The sequence below is a fragment of the Nansenia antarctica genome (assembly GCF_963989245.1).
Source record: "Nansenia antarctica genome assembly, chromosome: 8".
NCBI classification, from domain to species: domain Eukaryota; kingdom Metazoa; phylum Chordata; class Actinopteri; order Argentiniformes; family Microstomatidae; genus Nansenia; species Nansenia antarctica.
Window position 1 is genome coordinate 12,356,463 of NC_137678.1, and position 23,806 is coordinate 12,380,268.

General features: G+C 43.0%; 2 protein-coding genes across 2 annotated transcripts in view; one reads left to right on the plus strand and one right to left on the minus strand.

Annotated features, from left to right (window-relative positions):
• Nucleotides 1-1,292: 1,292 nt before the first annotated feature.
• On the minus strand, nt 1,293-5,878 carry LOC308163877 (uncharacterized protein; the record flags this gene model as incomplete). Its single annotated transcript, XM_080538057.1, has 4 exons — nt 1,293-1,778; nt 2,699-2,877; nt 5,650-5,672; nt 5,781-5,878. 4 exons carry the CDS (start codon nt 5,876-5,878, stop codon nt 1,293-1,295), a joined length of 786 nt encoding a protein of 261 aa, XP_080394183.1.
• Nucleotides 5,879-6,707: 829 nt separating this feature from the next.
• Nucleotides 6,708-23,806, plus strand: part of LOC308163878 (cohesin subunit SA-1-like) — a gene marked incomplete at both ends in the record, with an annotated part of 47,765 nt that continues 30,666 nt past the window's right edge. Inside the window, one exon of the mRNA XM_080538058.1 lies at nt 6,708-6,889. Within this exon, the coding sequence (XP_080394184.1) occupies nt 6,708-6,889 (182 nt within the window). The remainder of the gene's footprint in view (nt 6,890-23,806) is intronic.

Genomic DNA, 23,806 nt, shown 5'->3' on the forward strand with positions numbered 1-23,806 from the left:
CAATTTCTTTAGCTGTGTAGTATTATTGAGTTAATACTAGGGATGGGAATTGATAAGATGTTATTGATACTGATTACATTACCGATTCTGCTTATCGGTTCGATTCTTTATCACTTCCTGATCAACTTTCTATGAGGAAAAAAAGTAGGCCTATACAGGTTCAGCCTCAACGCAGCTGTGTTATTATGTTGAGTCTCTGAACACAGTGTATCATATCTGAACATTTTTAAAATAAAATGATAGGTGTGAATCCACCCTAATACTTTGGAAAGACGAGGTAGCTTAGATATTGGGTGGAGATTATCCAGGTCAGAGGGGTCACCACCTTTATGGGTTGGGAGCACATAGGCTGCCTTCCAAATCATGGGGATAGCAACTGAGGTAAATCAGACAGATAATGTGTCAGGGTGCAATACCCCTGGATCAAGCAAATCAACCCCCAATTTATTTTAAACGTCTATTTTAAGCAGGGGGGGGAGTGTAACAGGCAGACAAGGCAGAGAGGGTCGTCACACCCATCAAGCCAATTTTCTTCGGAGGAATTATATTGCTTTTATTATATTCCTTCTCAATCTGAACTTTTCTGAGCATGTACATTGTTGTTTAATGTTCCGCAGATAGAGTTACATGATACAATGAATGCTCTGTATTCTGAGAATTACAAAACAATTGTATGGAATCTATATATATATATAATATTCTATCTAATATTTGTGATGTAAGGACTAGCCATACGCCATACAAAAAGATGACATAAAACATGTCATAATTTCACACCACACTTTTATTTAAAACAACAACAACAACAACAACACTTAAATTGAAAAGTGTACTGGTAAAGAGTATGAAAACACATAAGAGATTAGAGGTTTGCTGAAACATAGCTCCTCAGTGCATTACATAAAATAAGAAACACACTCAAGACACATTAAATCATCATATTCCTAAAAACACTGTCTGTTTTAAAATTGCTCAGTGCGTTAACAAAAAAACTAACTACACAGGTGAGTAAAATATTTGTGGCATAGTGACTTTTCTGCAGGCAAGAGTTCACATTCATTCTATTCCATATATTAAGACTATAATGTCAATCCTATATTCAAGTATCACATTTTATGGTTACACTAGCATGTCGATTAAGAGTGGGGTCTTTTTTTTTCATGACACTGATCAGAGAACTAATTTGGGTCGCAGACAGTTCTGAGCGCACTGGTTTCAAGTGAGAAATACACATGGTACTGTTCTTTGGTAGAGCTGTGCACAGGACAGGTTGGGAGTACAGTAAACAGTTTCTAAATGTCTATGGAGATCTTGTCCTGACTCCCTCCTCCGCTCATCCTCCTCCTCCCCTCCAATAGGAACGCACGCACAGTGCAACAGCGTTGACCGAACGACTGTTGTTTGGAAGGGGTCTCGGCCTGTCTGAAGTAGCTTGTGTTCCCCATGGCGATAGAGTCAAACTGTTCTGTCAGTAGCCACATCTCCCAGAAGAGTGTCAGCGTGTTCATGATTGCCATGGCAACGACCCAACACTCCGACCCTAATACTGAATACCACGAAAACAGGCCGCGTTCGTCTTCCGACAGCGCAAAGTTAAGGTAGTGTGTCGCCGTGGCAACGAAGAGGATATGGGCGACTACCATGGAGAGGATGAAGAAGAGGAAGAGTCGGTGGTTGCCCCTACCGACGCAACGGTTTAGGAATAGGCAGTGGTGGTCGTAGTCCCTCACACACACGTCACACAGCTTGCAGTGTTTGCTGTTGTCTGGCTGAAACAACTAGAGAGGAGAAAGGAGAAAGAGAGAGAGACAAGTTACACAGCGTACGCTAAGAGGACACAGCAAGGTGAAACAGGCTGTCTATTCCAGGGGTCAACTTCAAAAGAGATACACTCGCACGTCTACTAATAACAAAACAAATGTTCAGCCTATTTTCATGTTTAGGTGAAATGTTATCTTACCCCGAGGTGTCCTCATAGGCCAATAGTGAAATATTCTCGGGTTCTCTGTTATCTACTTTGCTACCACAGCACAGGCTAACGATCAGCAGCGCCATCTCCAATAGACAGGATTCCAACGGTAACTAGGCTGAACCATCCCTTTAACCCAGGAGGAACTGACTATGACCAAGTCTAACCCCACCATTCACCCTCCTAGGTGGTACTCGCTCTGGGGCACGCTACTGTAGCCTCCCGGGCAGAACCAACAGGACCACCAACAGCTTCTTCACCTCAGCTGTCAGACTTTTGACTCTAAACTCTACACCGTCTCACTGACCATACAGTTACAGTTGTGTTCTGTGTAGATCATGCTGTACATAGCCCATCCCTGTGTATCATAGCCCACAGCCTGTATTTTTGTATACTATCACTATATACGATATATTTATCATATATATATATCATATGTATCATAGCCTGTACAATTGCACATTGTATATAATCTCAATGTATATATACCACTGCACATAATACATCCAGTCACCATTGTATGACATGGTATGACATTGCACATCATTATTGTGCGTCTAACCAGAAGTGCAACAAATAGCAATTATATTGCAGTGATAATTTGCTTCTGGTTAGACGCACAATCATTTTGTTGCATTGTCTTGTAATATGTAATGACAATAAAGTGAATACAAAAAAAAAACAAAAAAACATACTGTCTATATCCTGGTCCTCAAGTTGAGTTCTCACCTCACAGTAGATGCAGAACCTCTGGGGGTTCTGATTGGCCTCCACCAGGTCAGCGATGCAGGAGAATCGGGGGTCTGCATCCCCGCTGTTGAGCTCTCCCGGGTCCTGGGTCAGAAGCTTCCAGAACAGACCCAGAACCAGGGAGAAGTGGACCACAGACGCATGCACCAGAGCATTAGCTGGCCACACACGTGAGGAGTTAAGGATCATAAATGTGGCATGACGTCATCGAACTGCGAAACGGGCGTAAAGTGGAAAGGCTTCAAAGTTGCGTTTTTGCAACAAATTTTTTTTTAATCTGATTTCGTTTTTTTGTCACCAGACACAAGTTAAGGTTTTGAACTACCCACTCGTTATTTTTTCGAGCAGTTTTACGATAGTTAAATACGTGTACTTAGTCAACAAAATAAGCTTATTTTTCGCCTAAAATCTGCTGGGAAATCCTCCCTTGTGGGAGGGGTTCCAGGTTGTTTCTCATTGGTCGATCGACTGGCGACGGGGGAGGATTCAGGAAGCAGAGTGCTTTATTTGTTTACACCAGAATGTGTTCGACCAGACTGAGACTCTGAGGTAAGATCTTCTATGTATGTACATAGCGCCTTTGTTAGTTGTTAGTTACTAGTTGAAACCAGTGTGTTCGTGTATTTAGACATTTCTTTAGCAACTAACTGAAAGCACATTGTTCCTGGCCACCATTGTTGTTAGCATTCTAGCATTGTAGCTCAGAAATGTCTGTCTAAGTTGAAAGTACGGTTAGTAGTATGTCTACGTTGTAAAAGTTGTAAGACTCATGTTCAGTGTGTAATACTGGAATACTGTAACATGTCAAGTGTAATAGATTACAGAAATGTTAAAAGTTTAAAAACATGTGTTCCTTTGTTTGTTATGAACGAGCTAGCCGCTAGCCGCTAACACTACTCTGAATACTAGCCTAGTGACTAGGTAATTATCATTGTCATGTATTAGGCTTGCTATTTTATGAACATGGTATGGTAGTATTTTATGAACATGGAGTGCCAGTAACTGTAGGCAATATTTTAATGTACTATCTTCCTTTTGTTGCAGCTTTGATGCCCCCCACCCCACCAGACACAGCAGCTCAACAACTCAGAGCCAAGAGCTCATTGTACCCGTCTCTCTCCACAGTGTTATAGTACCTGTCTCTCTCCACAGTGTTATAGTACCTGTCTCTCTCCACAGTGTTACAATACCTGTCTCTACCTGTCTCTCTCCTCTCAGCTCTTTAAACACAGAGTACCTGTCTCTCTCCACAGATATATACACACACACACACAGATATAAACACACACACACACACACACACACACACACACACACACACACACACACACACACACACACACACACACACACACACACACACACACACACACACACACACACACACACACACACACACACACACACACACACACACACACACACACACACACACACACACACACACACACACACACACACACACACACACACACACACACACACACACACACACACACACACACACACACACACACACACACACACACACACACACACACACACACACACACACACACACACACACACACACACACACACACACACACACACACACACAGAGGGTATGGATTAGACACTGACTGTTCTGTCGAAGATGTGACAGCAGCAGTGAAACCAGACAGACCCAGACAGAACCACACACTCTGGCAATATTTTGTTGAATAACAAGAACAGTTGGGCATAGATACAGCATTTTGAACTGTGTTATGATTTATTATCTATTGATAGTCAATTCACAGACCTTGCATGCTTACCTGTGTATAGTCTGTTGTATGTTGAACTATAAGGCAACATATAGTTGCCTATATGTTAGTGTAGTGCTCATTGACTACTGAGCACTACACTATTTCCAGCACAAGACATCAGCAAATTACTCTTAATGCCTCCATAATAATAAGCTGGCTAATTAGCTACAGTAATAACATTGATAGGTGATAATGTTAGCAATATCTAGCTAAGTACTGTAAACTTCTCTTTGAAAAGTCTATCTGACCCAGTGACTAACACTAATGTTTGCACACTGATTGTACTTTGCACAGCTTGTCGCACCATTGTTCTGCTGTAGTGCGACTACCATCACTTATACTTATCACTTTATTACTTATTATTGTGACTATGTACCTTGTTGAAGAACCAAAGCGAAATATTTTTATTCTTGTGTACTGTAAAATAAATTCTGATTCTGATTGAAGACTTTTTTGTATCATTAAAAGACTAACAATAACAGTTACAACAACCATAAATAATAATAAGCTGGGTAATTAGCTTAGGTAATACCTTGCTAGGTAATAATGTTATAGCTGTATAACTATAGCTGTCTGACCCAGTGACCAGTATTGACAGCTGATAGCTGTCAATCTAGAGGGGGAGTGGTTGGGGGTGGGGTTGACCAGCTATTGTTACCGCCCATTACCTGCCGGTGTGAAGGTGTGAAAAAGTCCCAAATCTTTGAAAGCCGTTTCCTCAGGATTTAGTTTTCAGGGTTAACAAGTTTCAAATACTCATGTTGTCTTACATTTTTCCCCGATGTCTATGTATGACACATCATTTGAAAGCTTACAATCTGTAGTTTAAGCATATGTAAAAAACAGAAAAATGACTTTGCCCCCTCTTTGGTCATTCCACCAGATCGCGTCACAAATGATATCATCATCAGGTTTTGATCTAAACATGTATTCTAGACACTGTACGTAGCACTAGACACAAACACAGGGGTGGAACAGCTCAGCAGCTCATGGGTGTGGGACTTTTCTCACCTGAACAAATCCATCTGATCTAAAGTGTAAACAGACTGTGTTATATAAATGTGTTGACTATGTCAAGGATATTAGGCATTATTTTGCAGTAGAAGCAGAGTAGAGAGTGGATGAGACCAGCTATCAGATTACCCAGGTAGATGGGATTTGGTAACCTGTAAAATAACACAGAAAGACAAGATGTTGCTTGATCATACAGTATGGTTGTTTTTTGTCTTCTCAAGCTATTCAGCAAATGAAGATGTTGTGTTGTGATGCCTTACCTCTGGTAGGTGGTCATGCGGTGGAACTGGGAGAAGATGCTACTAGCCAGCCAAGGAAAGAGCAGGCTGCAGGCTAGCCCCCCGTAGCCCCCCAACATAGAGGCTATTAGCAGGACAACAGCTCCACCCAGGGATGGGAACAGCAGTGACCAGTAGTACAGGCCTGTGCAAAAACACACACGAAACACATGGGAAATACATCATGCACGCATGCACGTGCGCGCGCACACACACACTCGCTCACACACACACACACAGGCAAACACGCAAACAGACACACACACATACACACACACACACACTCAGGCAAACACGCAAACAGATATACACACATACACACACACACACACACAATATCAATCATGTTTATTAAAGTCAAACTCATCACAGGCTGTAACTAATCTCTTAAGCACAGACAGTGTAACATACTGTGTGTTGTCACTACACCACACTAACACACTGATGTGATTCGCTTTCTGTATCCGTCGTGTCCCAAAGGAGTTGCCGTAGGTCGCGTCCAGCAAAGAGAAATAAACAACATGTCTTGCAGTTAAGTCGTGTCCGTGTCTGTCAAAAGAGTTTGCATGGCAGCCAGCTCAGCAGCAAGCCTTTGAAAGGCTCAGGGAGTTGTGCACGCATCCTCCAGTGCTGAAGTTTTTTGATCCTGCTAAGCCTGTCGAGATACACAGTGATGCAAGCAGCAGTGGATTAGGAGCTGTCCTGCTCCAGGACGGTCATCCAATAGCATTCTCCTCGAGGTCACTGACTGACACAGAGACGCGTTATGCGCAAATCGAAAAGGAGATGCTCTCCATTGTGCACGCATGCATCAAGTTTCACAACGACATATTTGGAACACATGTCACAGTGTACAATGACCACAAGCCACTCGAAGATATCTTTAAAAAATCACTGCTGGCCACTCCCATGCGCATCCAGAGGATGCGTCTGTCGCTGCAGTGGTACGACTTGACAATCAAGTACAGAAGAGGAAAAGACATGGAGCTGCCCGACACACTATCCAGAGCACAGCTCCCAGAGAACACACCAGAGCTAAGCGGACTAGAGTGTGTCTCCATGCTCAACGATGTTGCAGTAAGTGACCAGAAGTACACAGAGCTGAAAGACAGCACAAGAGAAGAACTAATCTGTCTCCAGCAAACAATTCACCACGGCTGGCCTGAACACAGACGGGAAGTGCCCATTCATGTTCAGCCATATTGGGACTCAAGAAGTCAGCTAGTGTTGTCTGATGGAATCATCTATAAAGGACTGCGTATAGTAGTGCCCCCCACCATGCGTGAGCACATGCTAAAGCTCATACACCAGTCTCACCTAGGCATGGTGAAAAGCAAACAGCGGGCACGTGAAGTGCTATACTGGCCAGGCATGAGTGCAGAAATTGAAGAAATGGTCAGAAACTGTAGCAAGTGTGCAGACTTTCAAAACAAGCTGCCCAGACAACCCCTCAAACCAACTGAAACACCAGAGCTGCCATTTGAAGAGGTAGCATCAGATCTGTTCGAGTTCGAAAGCAAGCAGTACATCCTACTTGTCGATTACTACTCAAAATTCATTGAAGTAGATGTACTGAAAGACATGCGAAGCTGCACCGCCATAGAGACTCTGAAAGCTCAGTTCTGCAGACATGGCATTCCCGCCACTCTTCGCACAGACAACGGTCCACAATACTCCTCAAAGGAATTTAAGAACTTCTGCAAGAGCTATGGAATATCACACAAAACATCTTCACCACACACGCCGCACTCAAATGGGGAAGCAGAGCGTGCAGTGCAAACTGTGAAGAGGCTTTGGTGCAAGGCGCCAGACAAACACCTTGCGCTGATGGACTACAGGACGACTCCACTAGAGAAAGTAGGATTGTCGCCAGCTCAGCTACTCATGGGCAGGAGGCCACGTGATAAGCTGCCTACTGCTCGTGAGCTACTTGCACCAAGAGGATATGACCCCCACAAAGTCAAGCAACTGCTAGACACGAGCAAAGACCTTCAAAAGTTCTACTACGACCAAAAGAGAGCAGGCAATTCTCGTGTTGCTCTTCAGCCTGGAGATGAGGTTAGGATGCAGCCGCATCCTGGCAACGACAAGTGGTCCCCTGGAGTAATAGTGAAACCCCACAGTGCTCCGCGCTCCTATGTTGTGGACTGTGGAGATAGAGAGTACCGCCGCAACAGTCAACATCTTCGCGTGAGCACTCCAGCCGCTAACCATCCTCGCCGCTGGGTACTGGAAGAACCGTGGACTGAAACATTAGCCCCACCCGCCGAGGAGTCACAACCTCTTCCTGGAAATCAAATTCTTCACAAATTCTTCCTGGAATACCCCACTCCCCACCCAAACCGCCTCCGAGCCCCACTCGAGCCCAGCCACCTGGACTGAATGTTACTAGGCGGGGCAGAGTTGTTAAACCTCCAGATAGACTCAATCTTTAAGTGATTTATGCCATGGACTGAATCTATAAGTGACTGTTCTGTTTGCACTTAAGTACACTCATTTTCAGGTTATTACCAAAGTCATTAGCTAAAGTAAAGTTCTCACAATGACTGTTTTTCGTTAATTATTATAGTCATTATAGTACTGCAGTTGGATAGTCTTTTTTCTAATTAAAGTCTAATTATCTAGTTAGTGTAAAATAATTTAAAATAACAAACAAGCAGTTTTGATTTTAAAAGTTTGGAGTGGAAATTCATATTATTGTTATTGTTATTGTGTGTTGTTTTTGCTAAAAGAAGGGAGATGTAACATACTGTGTGTTGTCTCACTACACCACACTAACACACTGATGTGATTCGCTTTCTGTATCCGTCGTGTCCCAACGGAGTTGCCGTAGGTCGCGTCCAGCAACCAGAAATAAACAACATGTCTTACAGTTAAGTCGTGTCCGTGTCTGTCAAGTACATTACACTATGTACACATAATAAAGTCATGTTTTTTGAACCCTTAAAACCACTGCCTTCACTTGTCTGCTTTATGAACTGTAGTATCATTGTGTGCCGTGTTATTCACGGACAAACACGGTGCCCGGAGGCACCCTTTGCGGGTTAATAACTGTGATTTACCGTGGGTTAGGATAACAATTCAAACGTGTCCGGATAGGGGAGAGGACAGGGAATCCAAAACCATTTGAATGGTGTCGATCCTACACTCCTATCACGGTCGACACAGCGCGGAGCGAATTCCCGGGTAGAAATTGTCTGTCCCCCCGCTGATATCCTCCATGACGTGCTGCTGCTTAGAGCAGCGGGTGAACTCCCGGTTCATTGAGTTTACGGTTAAAAGCATAACTTCTCGGGGTGTCAGCGCGGTGGTTAAGGGCTCAAAACGACCGTATACCGATGGTGAAGTTAGCAAAGGAGTATTGTGATTGTACCACCTTCATAGCCGGTGTTATTCACGGGCAAAGACGGTGCCCGGAGGCACCCTTTGCGGGTTAATAACTTTGATTTACCGTGGGTTAGGATAACAATTCAAACGTGTCCGGATAGGGGAGAGGACAGGGAATCCATAACCATTTGAATGGTGTCGATACTACACTCTTATCACGGTCGACACAACGCGGAGCGAATTCCCTGTTAAAACGTTTCTCTCCCCCCGCTGTCAACGGGAGTTTCATCCAGCAGCAAGCGGTGCTGCGAGCAGCAGCAGGTGAACTCCCGGTTCATTGAGTTTACGGTTAAAAGCATAACTTCTCGGGGTGTAAAGCACTCTCTCTATTTCGGGCTAAACTGTGCAGTGTAGCCGGCGTCCTGGTTCCTCCAGCAACCGGACACTTCCATAAATAACAACAAATATGTAATATGTAAATATGTATAATACCACGTTCATTGATAAAATGACGCCAGGGATGGAAAGGGGTGATGGCAGTTTTAGAAGGGGGATGATGAAGCTCTGGAATATGGAACGGCACAGCACAGCACAACGGGGGGGAAATGCGATAAGAATTATGTCAAAATGCAGCACCATCATGCACAGATCAGCCTTAAAACATGTAACGTTATATATATATCGTTATACAGGGAGCGATGTATTTCTACGGAAAGGCTGATAGATTGTAGAATCTTCTTGTCGGTAAAACGATGCCCAGTGAGCAATTTTACGTTGATTAGACGTCTAAACAACGTCTAAATGGCCTGTAGACGTCTAGGCGAAATCGAGGCTAAATATACGCCAAATTGGAAATTGAAACAACGTCTATGTTTAGACGTTGAAATGCCGTTGAAACATAGACAGGGAAACAACGTCTATGTTTCAACGGCATTTCAACGTCTAAACATAGACGTTGATTCAATTTCCAATTTGGCGTATATTTAGACCTTGAAATGCCGTTGAAATATTATGTTCCTGGAGGTACTGCAATACCAGGTCGATGCGTGGTGTGGACGGAGCAAGCCCCTATTCCATCTCCCTGCTCCAAAAATCTATTTAATATAACGTCCCCGGGTAGGGGACGTATCAGATATTAAAGTGTTTTTTATTGGTTTTTATAAAAACGCAACACCGTGTATACAATCAATTAATCAAACAATCAGACATTTAAGACATTACATTCAACAACAACCAACATTAAACTAACTAAAGTGCTCAGTGTTCAGTGTATTGTCCAGTGTAGTGTAATGTTCAGTGTTCAGTGTTCAGTGTCCAGGTTCCAGTGTCGGTAGGAGGCAGGGGTAAAAAACCTGTTCGCTGTGCATCCGGGAAAAAATTCCCCTGCAGCCCTCTAGTTGTAGAGCGACTACTATCCAGTTTGCCCACCAGTGCAAAGCCGTGGCTCCCCCACCTCCCTCCCCCGAGGGACCCCACACACCCGACTCACCCGACCCACCACCGGCGCGTCCGGCCCAGCCCACCAGGCTCAGACTCCTGTAGCCCTTCACGAGGCTAGCCGGACCGTATCAGATATTAAACTGATAAGAACAGATACACTTGATCTTAGCCAAAAGGCCGAGAAGCGATACCCGCGATAGTTTCGAGGGAGGGTACTCATTCTCTGGCACGTCAATGTAGGTCACGGTTTAACCACAACAATAGTTTCTATAGGCATTCCACTATATAATAATAATGGTATTAGTGGAATAGTGTTTTAACAATAATAATGTAGTGCCAATGTACAAAACATCCCAAAAATACTACTTTTCACTGTTCCAACCGGGAAATTCAATACGTCCCATGGTCACGTGGTAACCCGTCTCCAATCGTAGCGAAAGAAAGCATTTGTTAACCAAAATTACATTAACCGCAAACTGGAAATAATAACCAACCGGTTACATGTAGCAAAACGTAATGCGATTATTATGTGACGTTTTTTGTATTTAAGAAAGCACATTTTAACGATATTTCCTTTTAACGATCAGTTTCTATGGACCTCTTTGAATTAAAAGAAAAGGACAAAGAAGAATATGCCTGTAAGCAATGCGTTTGTATTTTTAAAATATAACTGGTCTTTCCTCTCATTCTGTGCTACTTGTTCCTGTTTAAAGTTGTTCATGTGCTTTGATCTTTGTTTGAAAAGCCACTGATGACTCTACAATGATAGACTCTCCTCTGCAGTCATCAACACCTGGTACTATGACTATTTTTCTATATAATCTCAATTCAGTTCATGTAGTGTGTTGCCGATTTGTCTTCCCAGCCTCATAGTCATAGAGTAGAGCGTAAGGACAATAGAATGGGTTTAATAACGGTTTTAATGCATTTGAGATAAGTAGAAAATATGTTTAGACACAGACAGCATTTATCTGGGTTAAAGGACAGCGACGTATAGACGCAATTTAAACCACCACTTCCGCATGAATAACTATGCTAGACTACATGGAATCTCAGACTAAATGACGGTCTGGTACATATTTTGACAATCTACAGGCGTTTAGGGTATTAATTTAAACTCAAAGTGCTGCTAGACTAAAACAGGTTTAGACACAGACAGCATTTATCTGGGTTAAAGGACAGCGACGTATAGACGCAATTTAAACCACCACTTCCGCATGAATAACTATGCTAGACTACATGGAATCTCAGACTAAATGACGGTCTGGTACATATTTTGACAATCTACAGGCGTTTAGGGTATTAATTTAAACTCAAAGTGCTGCTAGACTAAAACAGGTTTAGACACAGACAGCATTTATCTGGGTTAAAGGACAGCGACGTATAGATGCAATTTAAACCACCACTTCCGCATGAATAACTATGCTAGACTACATGGAATCTCAGACTAAATGACGGTCTGGTACATATTTTGACAATCTACAGGCGTTTAGGGTATTAATTTAAACTCAAAGTGCTGCTAGACTAAAACAGGTTTAGACACAGACAGCATTTATCTGGGTTAAAGGACAGCGACGTATAGACGCAATTTAAACCACCACTACCGCATGAATAACTATGCTAGACTACATGGAATCTCATACTACATGACATCTGGGACGTATTCTGACAGTTTAGAGGGGTTTAATAACGGGTTTCATGCATTTAAGATAAGTAGAAAATATAGCCGTAATATAGCTGGTCTATATTGGTTTATATTGTAGACGCGAGGTTGAAAAGACGTCTATTGCTCACTGGGTGGAATCAATCTATTGAGGATTGTGATCTTAAATGCGTTGTGTCATCTCAGGATAGATTAGGTGCACAGCATACACGATTTGACAAGGAAATAGGATGTTCAACACGGGTCGGAATCTTTGTACTTGATTTATTAAGACAGTCAGCGAATGGTTCATCAGCAGCACAGTATCTCAGCATCGGCATTCAATGACCATTCCACGACATTCAACGACATCATTATGACATACAGACAGGCTGATAGATACGAGTGCAGCACTGTCTTGCTGGTAGTCAGATATATTTATTTATACAGCATATGGATGTTACGTGCCAGTTATAGCCTACTTGCCGCTTTCAGTTCTAGTAGATTTGTAGTTTAGATCTCGCAACCAGGGATTGGGAAGCGATGTATTTCTACGAAAAGGCTGACTGACGCGGGGCTCATACAATCTCCGCGTTTATAGAGTGCTCCGGTGTCTTGCTGGTAGTCAAATATATTTATTTATAAAGACCATTCATTCATTCATTCATTCATTCATTCATCATTTATATATACAGCATATGGATGTTACGTGCCTGTTACCTGCCGATTTCAGTTCTAGTAGTTTAGATCTCGCAACCAGGTCAACGCCAACAAGACGCGAATCTACCGGCATTTGACTCATGAGTGAACGGCGAAAATGCCTGGACGGCACAGCTTGGGATTCCATTGAAGTTACAGGGAACCACTGGTGGACTCATGGGGGGGGGGGGGGCGACCGCCCCCCCTGGTGCGCCCACGGATGAAAACGTCGCGCTAAAGTGCCCTTTTGAGTGGAGAAATTCGCGCTAAAGTGCCCTTTTGAGTGGAGAAATTGAGAGGATGTGCCCTATTGGCTGCCCTTCACATGGTCTAAACTTGACCATGTGCCCGTCATAGTTGAAAACGTTGCGCTAAAGTGCCCTTTTGAGTGGAGAAATTGAGAGGACGTGCCCTATTGGCTGCCCTTCCAATGGGAAAACATAGCAAGAAAATTAAATAACGTGTCTTAATGAGTGCTCTGTTAGTGGATACAATGTGATGCAGCTTACTAGGGCAGGCTTTCCCAAAGTGACGACAGTCTAGGGGCGTTGCCAAATAGTTAAACCCTGCTTACATTTGTCGTATATTCCTAACCTGTTGGCTACTAAAATGAAGAACAGTTATTGAGCAGTTTAAGACCATTTATTCAAAATGCAAAAGTACACAGACATCAAAGATGGACGCTGGTCTGGCAAAGAGAGACAGAGAGAGAGAGAGAGAGAGAGGGGGAGGGGGACAGAGAGAGAGAGAGAGAGAGGGAGCTGCTTGGTCAAGAGGTGAGGGAGAAGAGAGGCAGGGCCAGAGCCCACATCCTTACTTATAAACTTGGTCAAGATGCAGTCACAGCCAGTGGTCCTATCAGGTCAGGGGGAGGGGCCAGGAGGTCATAAATACCTTGCCCCACAGTCAGGAGCAAACATATAGGCCCATTATTAAATACAAATAAACTACAGATTCCCCCCTCGGAATACCCAGAGGGTGTTCCGAAACTAAATGACCACAAAACAAAAACAAAAACACAAAACCCCACCGACTGTAACTAAGAAACCAAAGAGAAAAAAAAAAAAAAAAAAAAAATTCAAAAAATAAACAACATGTTCCAATAAACAACAGAAAAACTACATCAACACACAACACAAGAAACATAATAACACAGACCAACCCAGCACCAGTACCAGCAACCAAAGATATCATATAAACCAAATACAAAACAATCAACAATAAAAAAGAATCCTAAAAATAACAATACAAATTAATCTAAACACAGTACATCATACATATTTCAACACAAAAACTTCCAACGACCGATGTTTTCTTTGTCCTTGAAGCGTCAGGGTCAGAGGTTGCTAGCACTTGAACCCAGTTGGAGAACAGCCTTTACCGCTGTCTCAGATTGATAACACTTTCATAGTCAGGAGCTTCCATTTTCGTTGCGCTAGGAACAGAACCTCTTTCCTATCTTTGCATAACCACCACATCACTTCTCAACTGACATCAATCACACAAATACACAAACAATACACAAATAATGACATTCAGTTATCATAACACATAATTCTCCAACAGTAAGCATAGGACAAAGGGAATGCATTAATGCATAGATCTTCACCTCAGGTGAGGACTAGTCTTCTGAAAAGTTCATTAACGTGGACTGAGTGACTGATTTTCCAAAAACAGTCAATGAGGCCCTGCCTCCTAAGAAAGTCAAAAATCATGTCTGCTATAATAGGTGCTCCTATCTTAGCAAAATAAGTTTCCCATGCCCCTAAGACCGTTTCCAGCCATGCTATCATCTGCTGTCCATTCCCGTCGTTCCCTTTGATCTGCTGCTTCACTACCCTATTCATAGTCTTTAATCTTTTCCTAACTGGTCGTCGTCCGTCAGTGTCATTGAGGTTCAGGCAGCCGCCTGGTCCCCTCCCACGCTGATCAAGGTCTGGGGAGTCGCCCTCAGCATCATCTGAAGCATGGTGCAGGCACTCGCCAGCATCCCCAGTAGCACAGGTGTCCAGGCTTTGGACACTCCCAGGCTGGACCTCCAGACTGTCAACCCTCTCTGCTTCGTTGGTTTCTGGTTCATTGGCATCTGGACAGCTTTCCCCTGTCCCCTCGGTTTCAGGCACTGCCGGTAATGTCACTGGCTGTAACACTGGCATTGCCACTGGCTCTGGCAACACCACAGCATCTCGTCGTAGCTCCTCCTTCTCAGGTTCTCTGGGGACCTCGGCACCTGTTGGCACAACATCCTGCCTACTCTGTACATCCACCCCCCTGTCCACCACCCGTGGCCCTATTGGGGTAGGGATATGCCCAGACACCACTGGTGTACCCACTCTGATGTTGTTTCTCCAACAGACCCCACATTGACCCAAAGCATGGTCAATCTGTTCCATCAAATATGGACTCCAAAACCCATATTCCTTGGTGATCTTGCGTCTTACCTCCCCCCTAGCCACATGTGCTAATCCATGAGCTTCCCGTATTAACATGCCTATTAAATCTGAGGGTGCTACAACCAACCCCTCATGATTCCTCCATAGACCTGTGTCATCCTGACTTGCCCCCCTTGCTAGCCAAACGCTCTTGTCTAACGTAGTTACTCTACTCTGTAACATCAATAAATCCTCAAGTGTGACCATGCCCTGTAATTGCTTTTCATGTGTGACCAGAAGACCTTTACCTGCCTTGTCTGCTCCTGTAATGGCTTTGGCTGCATCCTCTGCAGCCCTGTTACCTTGTGTGACATGTGATGAGTCAGACCTGTGTGTGGCACACTTCACTATGGCTAATTCCTTTGGCTTCATCATGGCTTGTAACAGCTTCATGATCTGTGCGTGATGCTGTATAGGCGTACCATCAGTTCTCTTAAAACCCCGCCCCCTCCATACAGCTCCATTAAAATGACAAACATTATGTGCATAGGCAGAGTCGGTGTACACTGTCACTCTCCGTCCGGTTCCCAAGTTGCATGCTTCTGTGAGGGCAATCAATTCAGCCAACTGAGCCGAGCAAGGCTGAGGAACTGCCTCAGCCTGTTCTACAATAAACTTTGAATTCTGTGCTTTAACTAAGGAATACCCAGCGCACAACGTTTCTCCTACCCCGTAACAAGACCCATCAACCCAATATTCTATATCAGCTCCCTTTAAAGGCAAAGCTTGTAGGTCTGTTCTATGCTCAATCACTCTGGCTGTCGATGGAATCTGAGCACCGGATGGCACCGTCACCTGACAGCCGTCAGGTGTGCATTTTACTGTACAGTTCAATTGGCATAGAGCATCTCTCCCTAGCAGCCCTGTTGGCGTGTGTTCTGACACAAGTGTTGACAGAGTTGCTCTCTGTCCCTTGTACTCTAAGTCTACAAGCTCAGTTGTAGGAATCAGCTGTTTAATTCCCTCAAATCCGATTGTCTTCACATATTCTCTAGACATAGGGAGGTGCGTGGTGCCTTCAGGCTTCTGTGTCACCACCAGCTGGCACCTCCCACTCGGATCTTCCGGGCACCCCTATAGGCCAGCTGCTGGGCCTCCGTAAGGGTTCATCACTCCTGGAGCAGGTGTAGTAGGGGGCCAATATCCTCCTCCTTGGCTCCCCCCTGCGCCCCCCTGGGGCCTGTTGCAGCAGGCACAGGCTAGATGTCCATTCTGGTCGCATTGGCATGGTTCTAGCATCTCCTTCCCTGCTGCTGTCCATCCCCCTGGTGGTGGTCCTTGGCCAGGCTGTGTGTACATCTGGTATGGAACCGCTTGCACCCCTGGTGGTCCTTGTGGGTATGGATACCCCCCTTGTGGCCCCTGTGGGTAGGACTGGTAAGTAGCAGGATACCCCCCTTGTGGCCCCTGTGAGTAGGACTGGTAAGTAGCAGTCTGCACTCCAGGTGGCTGTTGCTGTGGGGCTAAAGCCTGCACTCCCTCTATGTTCCTCTCGCTTTCAGTCAATTGCAAATGAGTCAATATTCTGAGGGATTCTTCGTCTCGTGCCTTCTGTATCTGAATGTTCTTTCGATATAACTCAACTTGATGAGCTACGTGGTCTATATAAACAGCTTTGTTCATGTGTCGTAGCCCCACCACTTCTGCTAGCTTATCCTTAACTGGGGTAGGAAGCCCTTCTTGTATTTTTTCCCTGATTATGGATTTTTCTAAGGGGTTATCTTCAGCGTCTTTCCCTGTCACACTTCTCCATTGAGAGTGCACACGGGCAACATAACCCCTGGGATTCTCATCCCCCCCCAGTGGCTTCACAATGATATTGTCTGGGTGAATGTGAGTAGGGTAGATCTCCCTGATTGCTTTCCACAGTTTGCCTCTGTTTGCTGCGAAGAGCTCTGGATCATAAACTGATGTATTGATATATCTATGAAGTCCTGCCTTCATCAATATTTCCTGCATTGTATCCAATCCTGCAATAAAAGCTAAGAGTCTTTTCAGGTCTCCCATTGCGGCCTGCGTTCCTGTCAGTATCACGTCGACCTCTCGCGTCCACGAATGTCCTCCCTCTTGAAGAACTGGGAGTTTCTCGATCACTTCAGACAGATCTGTATGATGCCACGGATGATATTCCATCTTGTTACCCCGAATCAGCACTGGACAGTTCTTTAATGTATTTGATGACATTCGGTGACAATCTCCCTCTTTCTCCGGGCGTCTTCTCCCACCTTTCCTTTCGGCTGTGGCTATCATCTTCCTGACCTGCGCGTTGTAGCCTCCATCTGCATTGTCGTCATCACTTGAGTCTTCACTGCCATCTTCGCTGTCATCTTCCTCGTCACTCCTGTCGTCCCCTTTTCCCCTTGGCTCATTCTTCTTCTTCTGGGAATGATCCTCCAGTGCCTTAGCATATGGAGGGGGACTGGAGGCAGGACACATGTTTGTGAATGGAATGTTCAATTTCTGTTCCAGTGTTCTGGCCAATTCATTTTTCTTTTCTGGATTCATGTGAGCTGTTTTCTCATTCCAAGCTGATGCTACTTTCTGCCCCTCTACCTTAAAGAGGTCTAAGATGTCTAATTCTAACTTGCGTTTCTCTGACCTATCTTTCCCTTTCTGATTTGCCTTGTGTACATTGATAAGTATCTCCAATGTTGCAATTAATTGTAAATTAAGGCTGCCCTCTTTCGGCCACGGCTGTTCAATGTATGCCCAACGGCTATTCCATTTCGTTGACATTTTGCTAATTTCCCTAACAAGAGGATTCATTTTTTCCACTATAGCCATAGGGGATAAAGTTGCCAATATTCCACTATCCTCACTAATATCTTTTAACACCTTCGTTGAATTTGCTCCCATTTTAAGCTGATTGATTTATACTGCTCAATATGCTGAAAATATTCTATAAGGTGTACTTTTCTCACAACCCACCTTCCTATTGCCTTGTTTGCTAAACAAATGCTAGTCCAATATAACTGTATTAACCGTCCCCACAAAACCCTGCAACTCAGAATAACAGATTTGCCTCTTGTGTATGTCAGTGCAGTATTAACTTAAATCTAATCACTGTGTAAGTACTTTATACTTAAATGTGTTTCCTAATTGTTTATGAATATGTGTCACTTAATTACTCATTCAATACTAATTACAGTTCTGGTCAACACAATTATTAAATCACAAAGACTGGTCAACACCTAAGTATTCACTGATTTACGAAAACCCTTTTACTGCTTAATTATCAATACAAACTATTCTGCTATTCTTAATCAAAAACTGTGAAAAAAGAACTTAACTTGAAATAAAAAGATGTAAAACACGAATATTAATTACAACCTGTAAAGAAATCGACTTGTCATTTGGAAGGAATAAAATGATTAATTATTAATTACAATCTGTAAAGAAATCGACTTGTTATTTGAAAGGAACAAAATGATCAATTATCAATTACAATCTGTAAAGAAATCGACCTGCTACTCGAAAGGAATGCACAATCAACTAGACTTAGTCATTTACACTTCATTGATGTAATCCTGTGAAAGAAAACGTCATCCCTAGACCACTATAAACCAATTGATCAAAGTTTTGTGAAAACTGAAAATGAAATAATCTGAATAATTAATTCAATCAATTTGTAATTACTTAAATTAATTGAAGTAACCATCCATTTATTCGACTGATGTTAGGACCAGTGATGGAGGACCAGTGTTCCAAAGTGTCTTATCGTATTCCGTCCACTGGAGGGCAGCAAACAATTAAAAATGTCTTATCGTGTTTCGTCCACTAGAGGGCAGTAAACAATTAAAAATGTCTTATCGTGTTTCGTCCACTAGATGGCAGTAAATAATTAAAAATGTCTTATCGTGTTTTGACCAGCAGATGGAGCTGTGCTCCGGCTAACGCGCATCGATTGCGCATGCGCCAGCTCTTCCGTGTAAAATGGCGTCTATGAATGTTCCAACCGTAACTCTAAACTATTAAAAAATACCCCGCTGATCAATTCACTTTATCTCTATCTCTAAAATACTATAGTCTATGTAATGCAACAATCACACGCAACCCCCCTACGTGTCCGAAGCCTAAAGGCCAGAGGCAGAAAGCAGGCGGCTCAATTTAACAACCCTTTTGTCCTTGAGAAACCACCGCGTGTTTGTAGCCTGCTTTAAAACAATCTCTTTAACACAACTTGTTTTCATAAACGATTACTTTTCACGACACAGCAATATCAAGATTATCTTTCAATCCAGTTAAACTATTATTTATCTCATCCAAATCTTTCTCATATGTTTTTCACTGTTCCTCTAGAAGGTCTCTGTGTGTGTCCTGCGCGTCTGCGCGCGTGTCCTTTCACACAGACAAAGAGTAATGGAGTCTACAGTTCTGCTCATATGTTTTTCACTGCTACAATAATGCTCTTTCACATATCTTACAAAATAGACTTCATAATCCAGTTACACTTTATCAAATTACAATTTTACACACATCAGACTCTTTTCTGATCTAATATACTTACAATCAATAATATATACCAGTCCACTTCAAAATGCCTTTATCAGTTTGTTGCTGGCAGTCTACACTTTTTCATATAGACACTATTAGAGTCCGTCTTCCTCTAATACCGAATTTTACACACATACACGATATTCCATAACATCATGCAAATCAAATCACTCATTTACAAATACCTTACAAATTAAATCGTATATTTTCAAATACGGGCTTCTTAACCCGGCTCTCACCCCCAGTTTAAAGACTATGAAAGATGTGTTTCCTTTTCCAACAAGTTACTTTACTTTAAACCTTAAAGTTGAAGGTTGTTTTTAGTCTCAAAGAAAACGCTTGAAAACCCAGCTGTTGCACACGCGCCCCTAGCGGTTTAAACAGAAAATAGCGCTATTTTAATTCTCACCGTCTTCAGAGCCGTGGATTCAGCTTAAGTTTTCAAACGTAGATTCCTTTTTATAGACCTCCTGGCTAGCTCGCCATCTGTCGTATATTCCTAACCTGTTGGCTACTAAAATGAAGAACAGTTATTGAGCAGTTTAAGACCATTTATTCAAAATGCAAAAGTACACAGACATCAAAGATGGACGCTGGTCTGGCAAAGAGAGACAGAGAGAGAGAGAGAGAGAGAGAGAGGGGGAGGGGGACAGAGAGAGAGAGAGAGAGAGAGGGAGCTGCTTGGTCAAGAGGTGAGGGAGAAGAGAGGCAGGGCCAGAGCCCACATCCTTACTTATAAACTTGGTCAAGATGCAGTCACAGCCAGTGGTCCTATCAGGTCAGGGGGAGGGGCCAGGAGGTCATAAATACCTTGCCCCACAGTCAGGAGCAAACATATAGGCCCATTATTAAATACAAATAAACTACAGATTCAAAACACATTATATGGCCATCAGCAAATATTTTCTGCGTTTTTGCATGGGTCGATGGGCTAATATCTAGCTAACATTTAGATGTTTCTCGATCTGCACTGTTCTGCACTGACCAAATTAATTGTTGCCAATGATTAAACAATAACGTTTAAAATACTCATTCCCAATCCCATTGTTGAAAACATACTATTCCATCCATTTGGATGTCAGCCAATGTCATTCCATCCAAATGGATGAGTCCAAAATATTCTCCATTCTCTTGGATGAGACAACGGATGCTTCTCTCATGTCGAACAAGTGTCCTTTGTTGTTCGCTTTGTCCATCAGATGGAAATCAAGGAGAGATTTTTACAAGTTTGTGACGTGAGCGGAACAACAGCAAAGGAATTGGAAAATGTTGTGATGACAGTCCTTGAGGAGAATAGATTAAAAGTGGAAGACATCAGGGGCCAAGGCTACGATGGAGCCGCAAATGAGCGGAAGCTACAACGGTCAGCAGTCACGAATTCAGAGCCACAATAAGAAAGCTTTATACGTGCACTGCCATGCCCACTGTCTCAACCTGGTCTTGGTGGAGAGTGCCAAATCAAGCCAGCATTTTGTTCGGTTTTTCGACTTAGTTGAAAGTCTGTACACCTTCAGATCTCCAAAACGCCACGCTGCATTCGTGAAAATGCAACAGACCATGTACCCTGGTCCCTGACTAAAGAGTCTGTGAGTTGAAAAGGCTGTCTGACACACGGTGGGCATGTAGAGAAGATGCTCTGAGATCCCTGAAGAAGGTCCTTACTGCTGTGGTGAAGCTGCTTCAGAACATGGCTGATAGTGATCCACCAGACTCTGCAGCAGGTGATGCCCGGATGCTCTTGCGTAGCATAGATTTTGAATTTATTCTATGCATGGAGATTGCCACACCCGTCTTCAATGAGACTGCCATCGCATCTGCTTCGCTTCAGAGAAAAGACCTCGACTTGTCAGCATCATACACCATTGTGGAGGGGGTCATACAAAGAGTGACAGCAATGAGGAAGGATGAAGAGTTCAAGGTGCTTTTTTCAAATGCAAAGGGGCAAGCAGAGGCAGCAGGCATTGAGGTGCCAAAAGAAATACCTGGACAAACCAGACGGAGGAAGGTACCTCAAAGGTACAGGTACAGCTCTGAATCTGTTACGGAGGAGTACCAAGCCCAAGACTTGGAGGAACACTACCGGGGCAAGGTGTTCTTTACCTTTCTTGACATACTCTCGCATGAGCTACACCGTAGATTCAAGGGGAAGGATGACACGCCTACTGGGTCAATCCTAACAGGTCTTCACTGCCTTACCATCTCAAGTCACTGGAAGGGCATGACAAATGACAGAGCTGCTCTATCTGTCAGAGATGTGTGCCAGTTTTATGATGCAGAAGAAGAGAATGTTGTAACCGAACTGAAGGTATTCCACTCTTCATATGCTCTCCCCTCCAACAATGTCACAGCTGCGCTTAAGTGCCTTAAAGACAATAATGTGGAATCAGTTTTCCCAAATCTAACTATGCTCCTCAAAACTTATGCTACTATCCCAGTGACAACTGCTTCAGTAGAGCGATCATTCTCAAAACTGAAGCTGATCAAAACCCAGCTCAAAACCGATGTGGGGAAAAAAGGCTCTCTGATCTCATGCTGCTTTCATTTGAGAGGGATATCCCAATTGATCGTAATGAAGTCATAGACATATATAAACACATGGCCCAAAGAAGAATTCTGCTATGACTCCACTACCCACCATCTCCCTTCCGTTAAAGCAATGGCATCTGTCCATGCTTCTCCTGCAGCAAGCGCCCAACCAATATGCACCTTTGTTTGGACATGCAGAGTGATTTTCAAATGAGACACTCATGACAATATTTTTAATTTCCAGTTACAGTAACAGTCATGTAATCTAATGTTGGGTCTTAAAATCATATTTTTTCATATAATTGTCTTGTTTCTTTTGTGTAGTTTGTAGCTTAATCATATATTTCTTTATTTCTTGATCTGTTGAAGATATCCTGTCCATAGGTAGGTAACTTGAGCCTAGGCTGGGGGGATGGGCTGTTTATTATGGTGGGAGGCTAGGGGGATGGGAGAGCCTCGGTTCATTGTTTTGTTTGTGAAGCATTAGTTGAAATGCAGGTGCAAATTACTGAGTGGCAGACATTGTATATGGTTTTCTAGTTCTGATTTGTTTTGACAATTTTCAAGGTTTGGTTTTATTGTGTGCTTGATTGTATTGTCAATTTTCTAATATTTCAAAGTTTGCTATTATTGCAATTCTCTATGCTCTCAGTTTGACAATAAATCTGAGTTAAACTTCATTTTCTATGTATATTTTTCTTTGAGTGGGTAAATGTACAGAGGTGAATGGGTTAATTTTCAAAACAAGTGAGAAAACTGTTGAATTTGGATGGAATTTATACCTATAGTAATGTGTCAGTGAAATATAATTAGTTTTACAAAAGAAAATAAGATGAGAAAGGTCAAATGGCACTGATGGTGCCAAAATGTCTCCAAATGGCACAATTACTAAAACAGGTACAAAGCTGTCGTTTTTTTAGGCGGAGAGTGAATTTGAGATTTTTCACAATGTTCTAGCTCTATTTACTCTGACACAGTACATATATTTTGATTTTGACACTTTGATTCTGCCACCCCACAGGTGTTAGCTTTCATTTGATAGCAAGATCATTATGAAAGCCCTTGTGAGCAGAAAACCTAAAAAAAATAGAATGGATATAAACAGGTTAACATAGCATGAAAATAACCAAAAACATTATTTGGAGGTGTTTGTGAAATAAACATTTTAAAGGTGTATTGTTCCCTATGTGTTTTTATCATAGAGGTGTATACTTTTAATCTGGATTGCCTAGACTACATAATGTTAATCTTAATCCATACATGACGCATCATAGCTTTTTCCTCGCTGATGGGGTCCCATGTCGTGCAGTAGGTGCCCTTTTTTTCTTTTCGCCCCTGCCCTTCAAACAGCCTGAGTCCGCCACTGCAGGGAACTATGTGTGAAAGAGACTTAAATGTTGAAATAACAGTAATACAATGTTCATTGATAAAATGACATAAGGGATGGA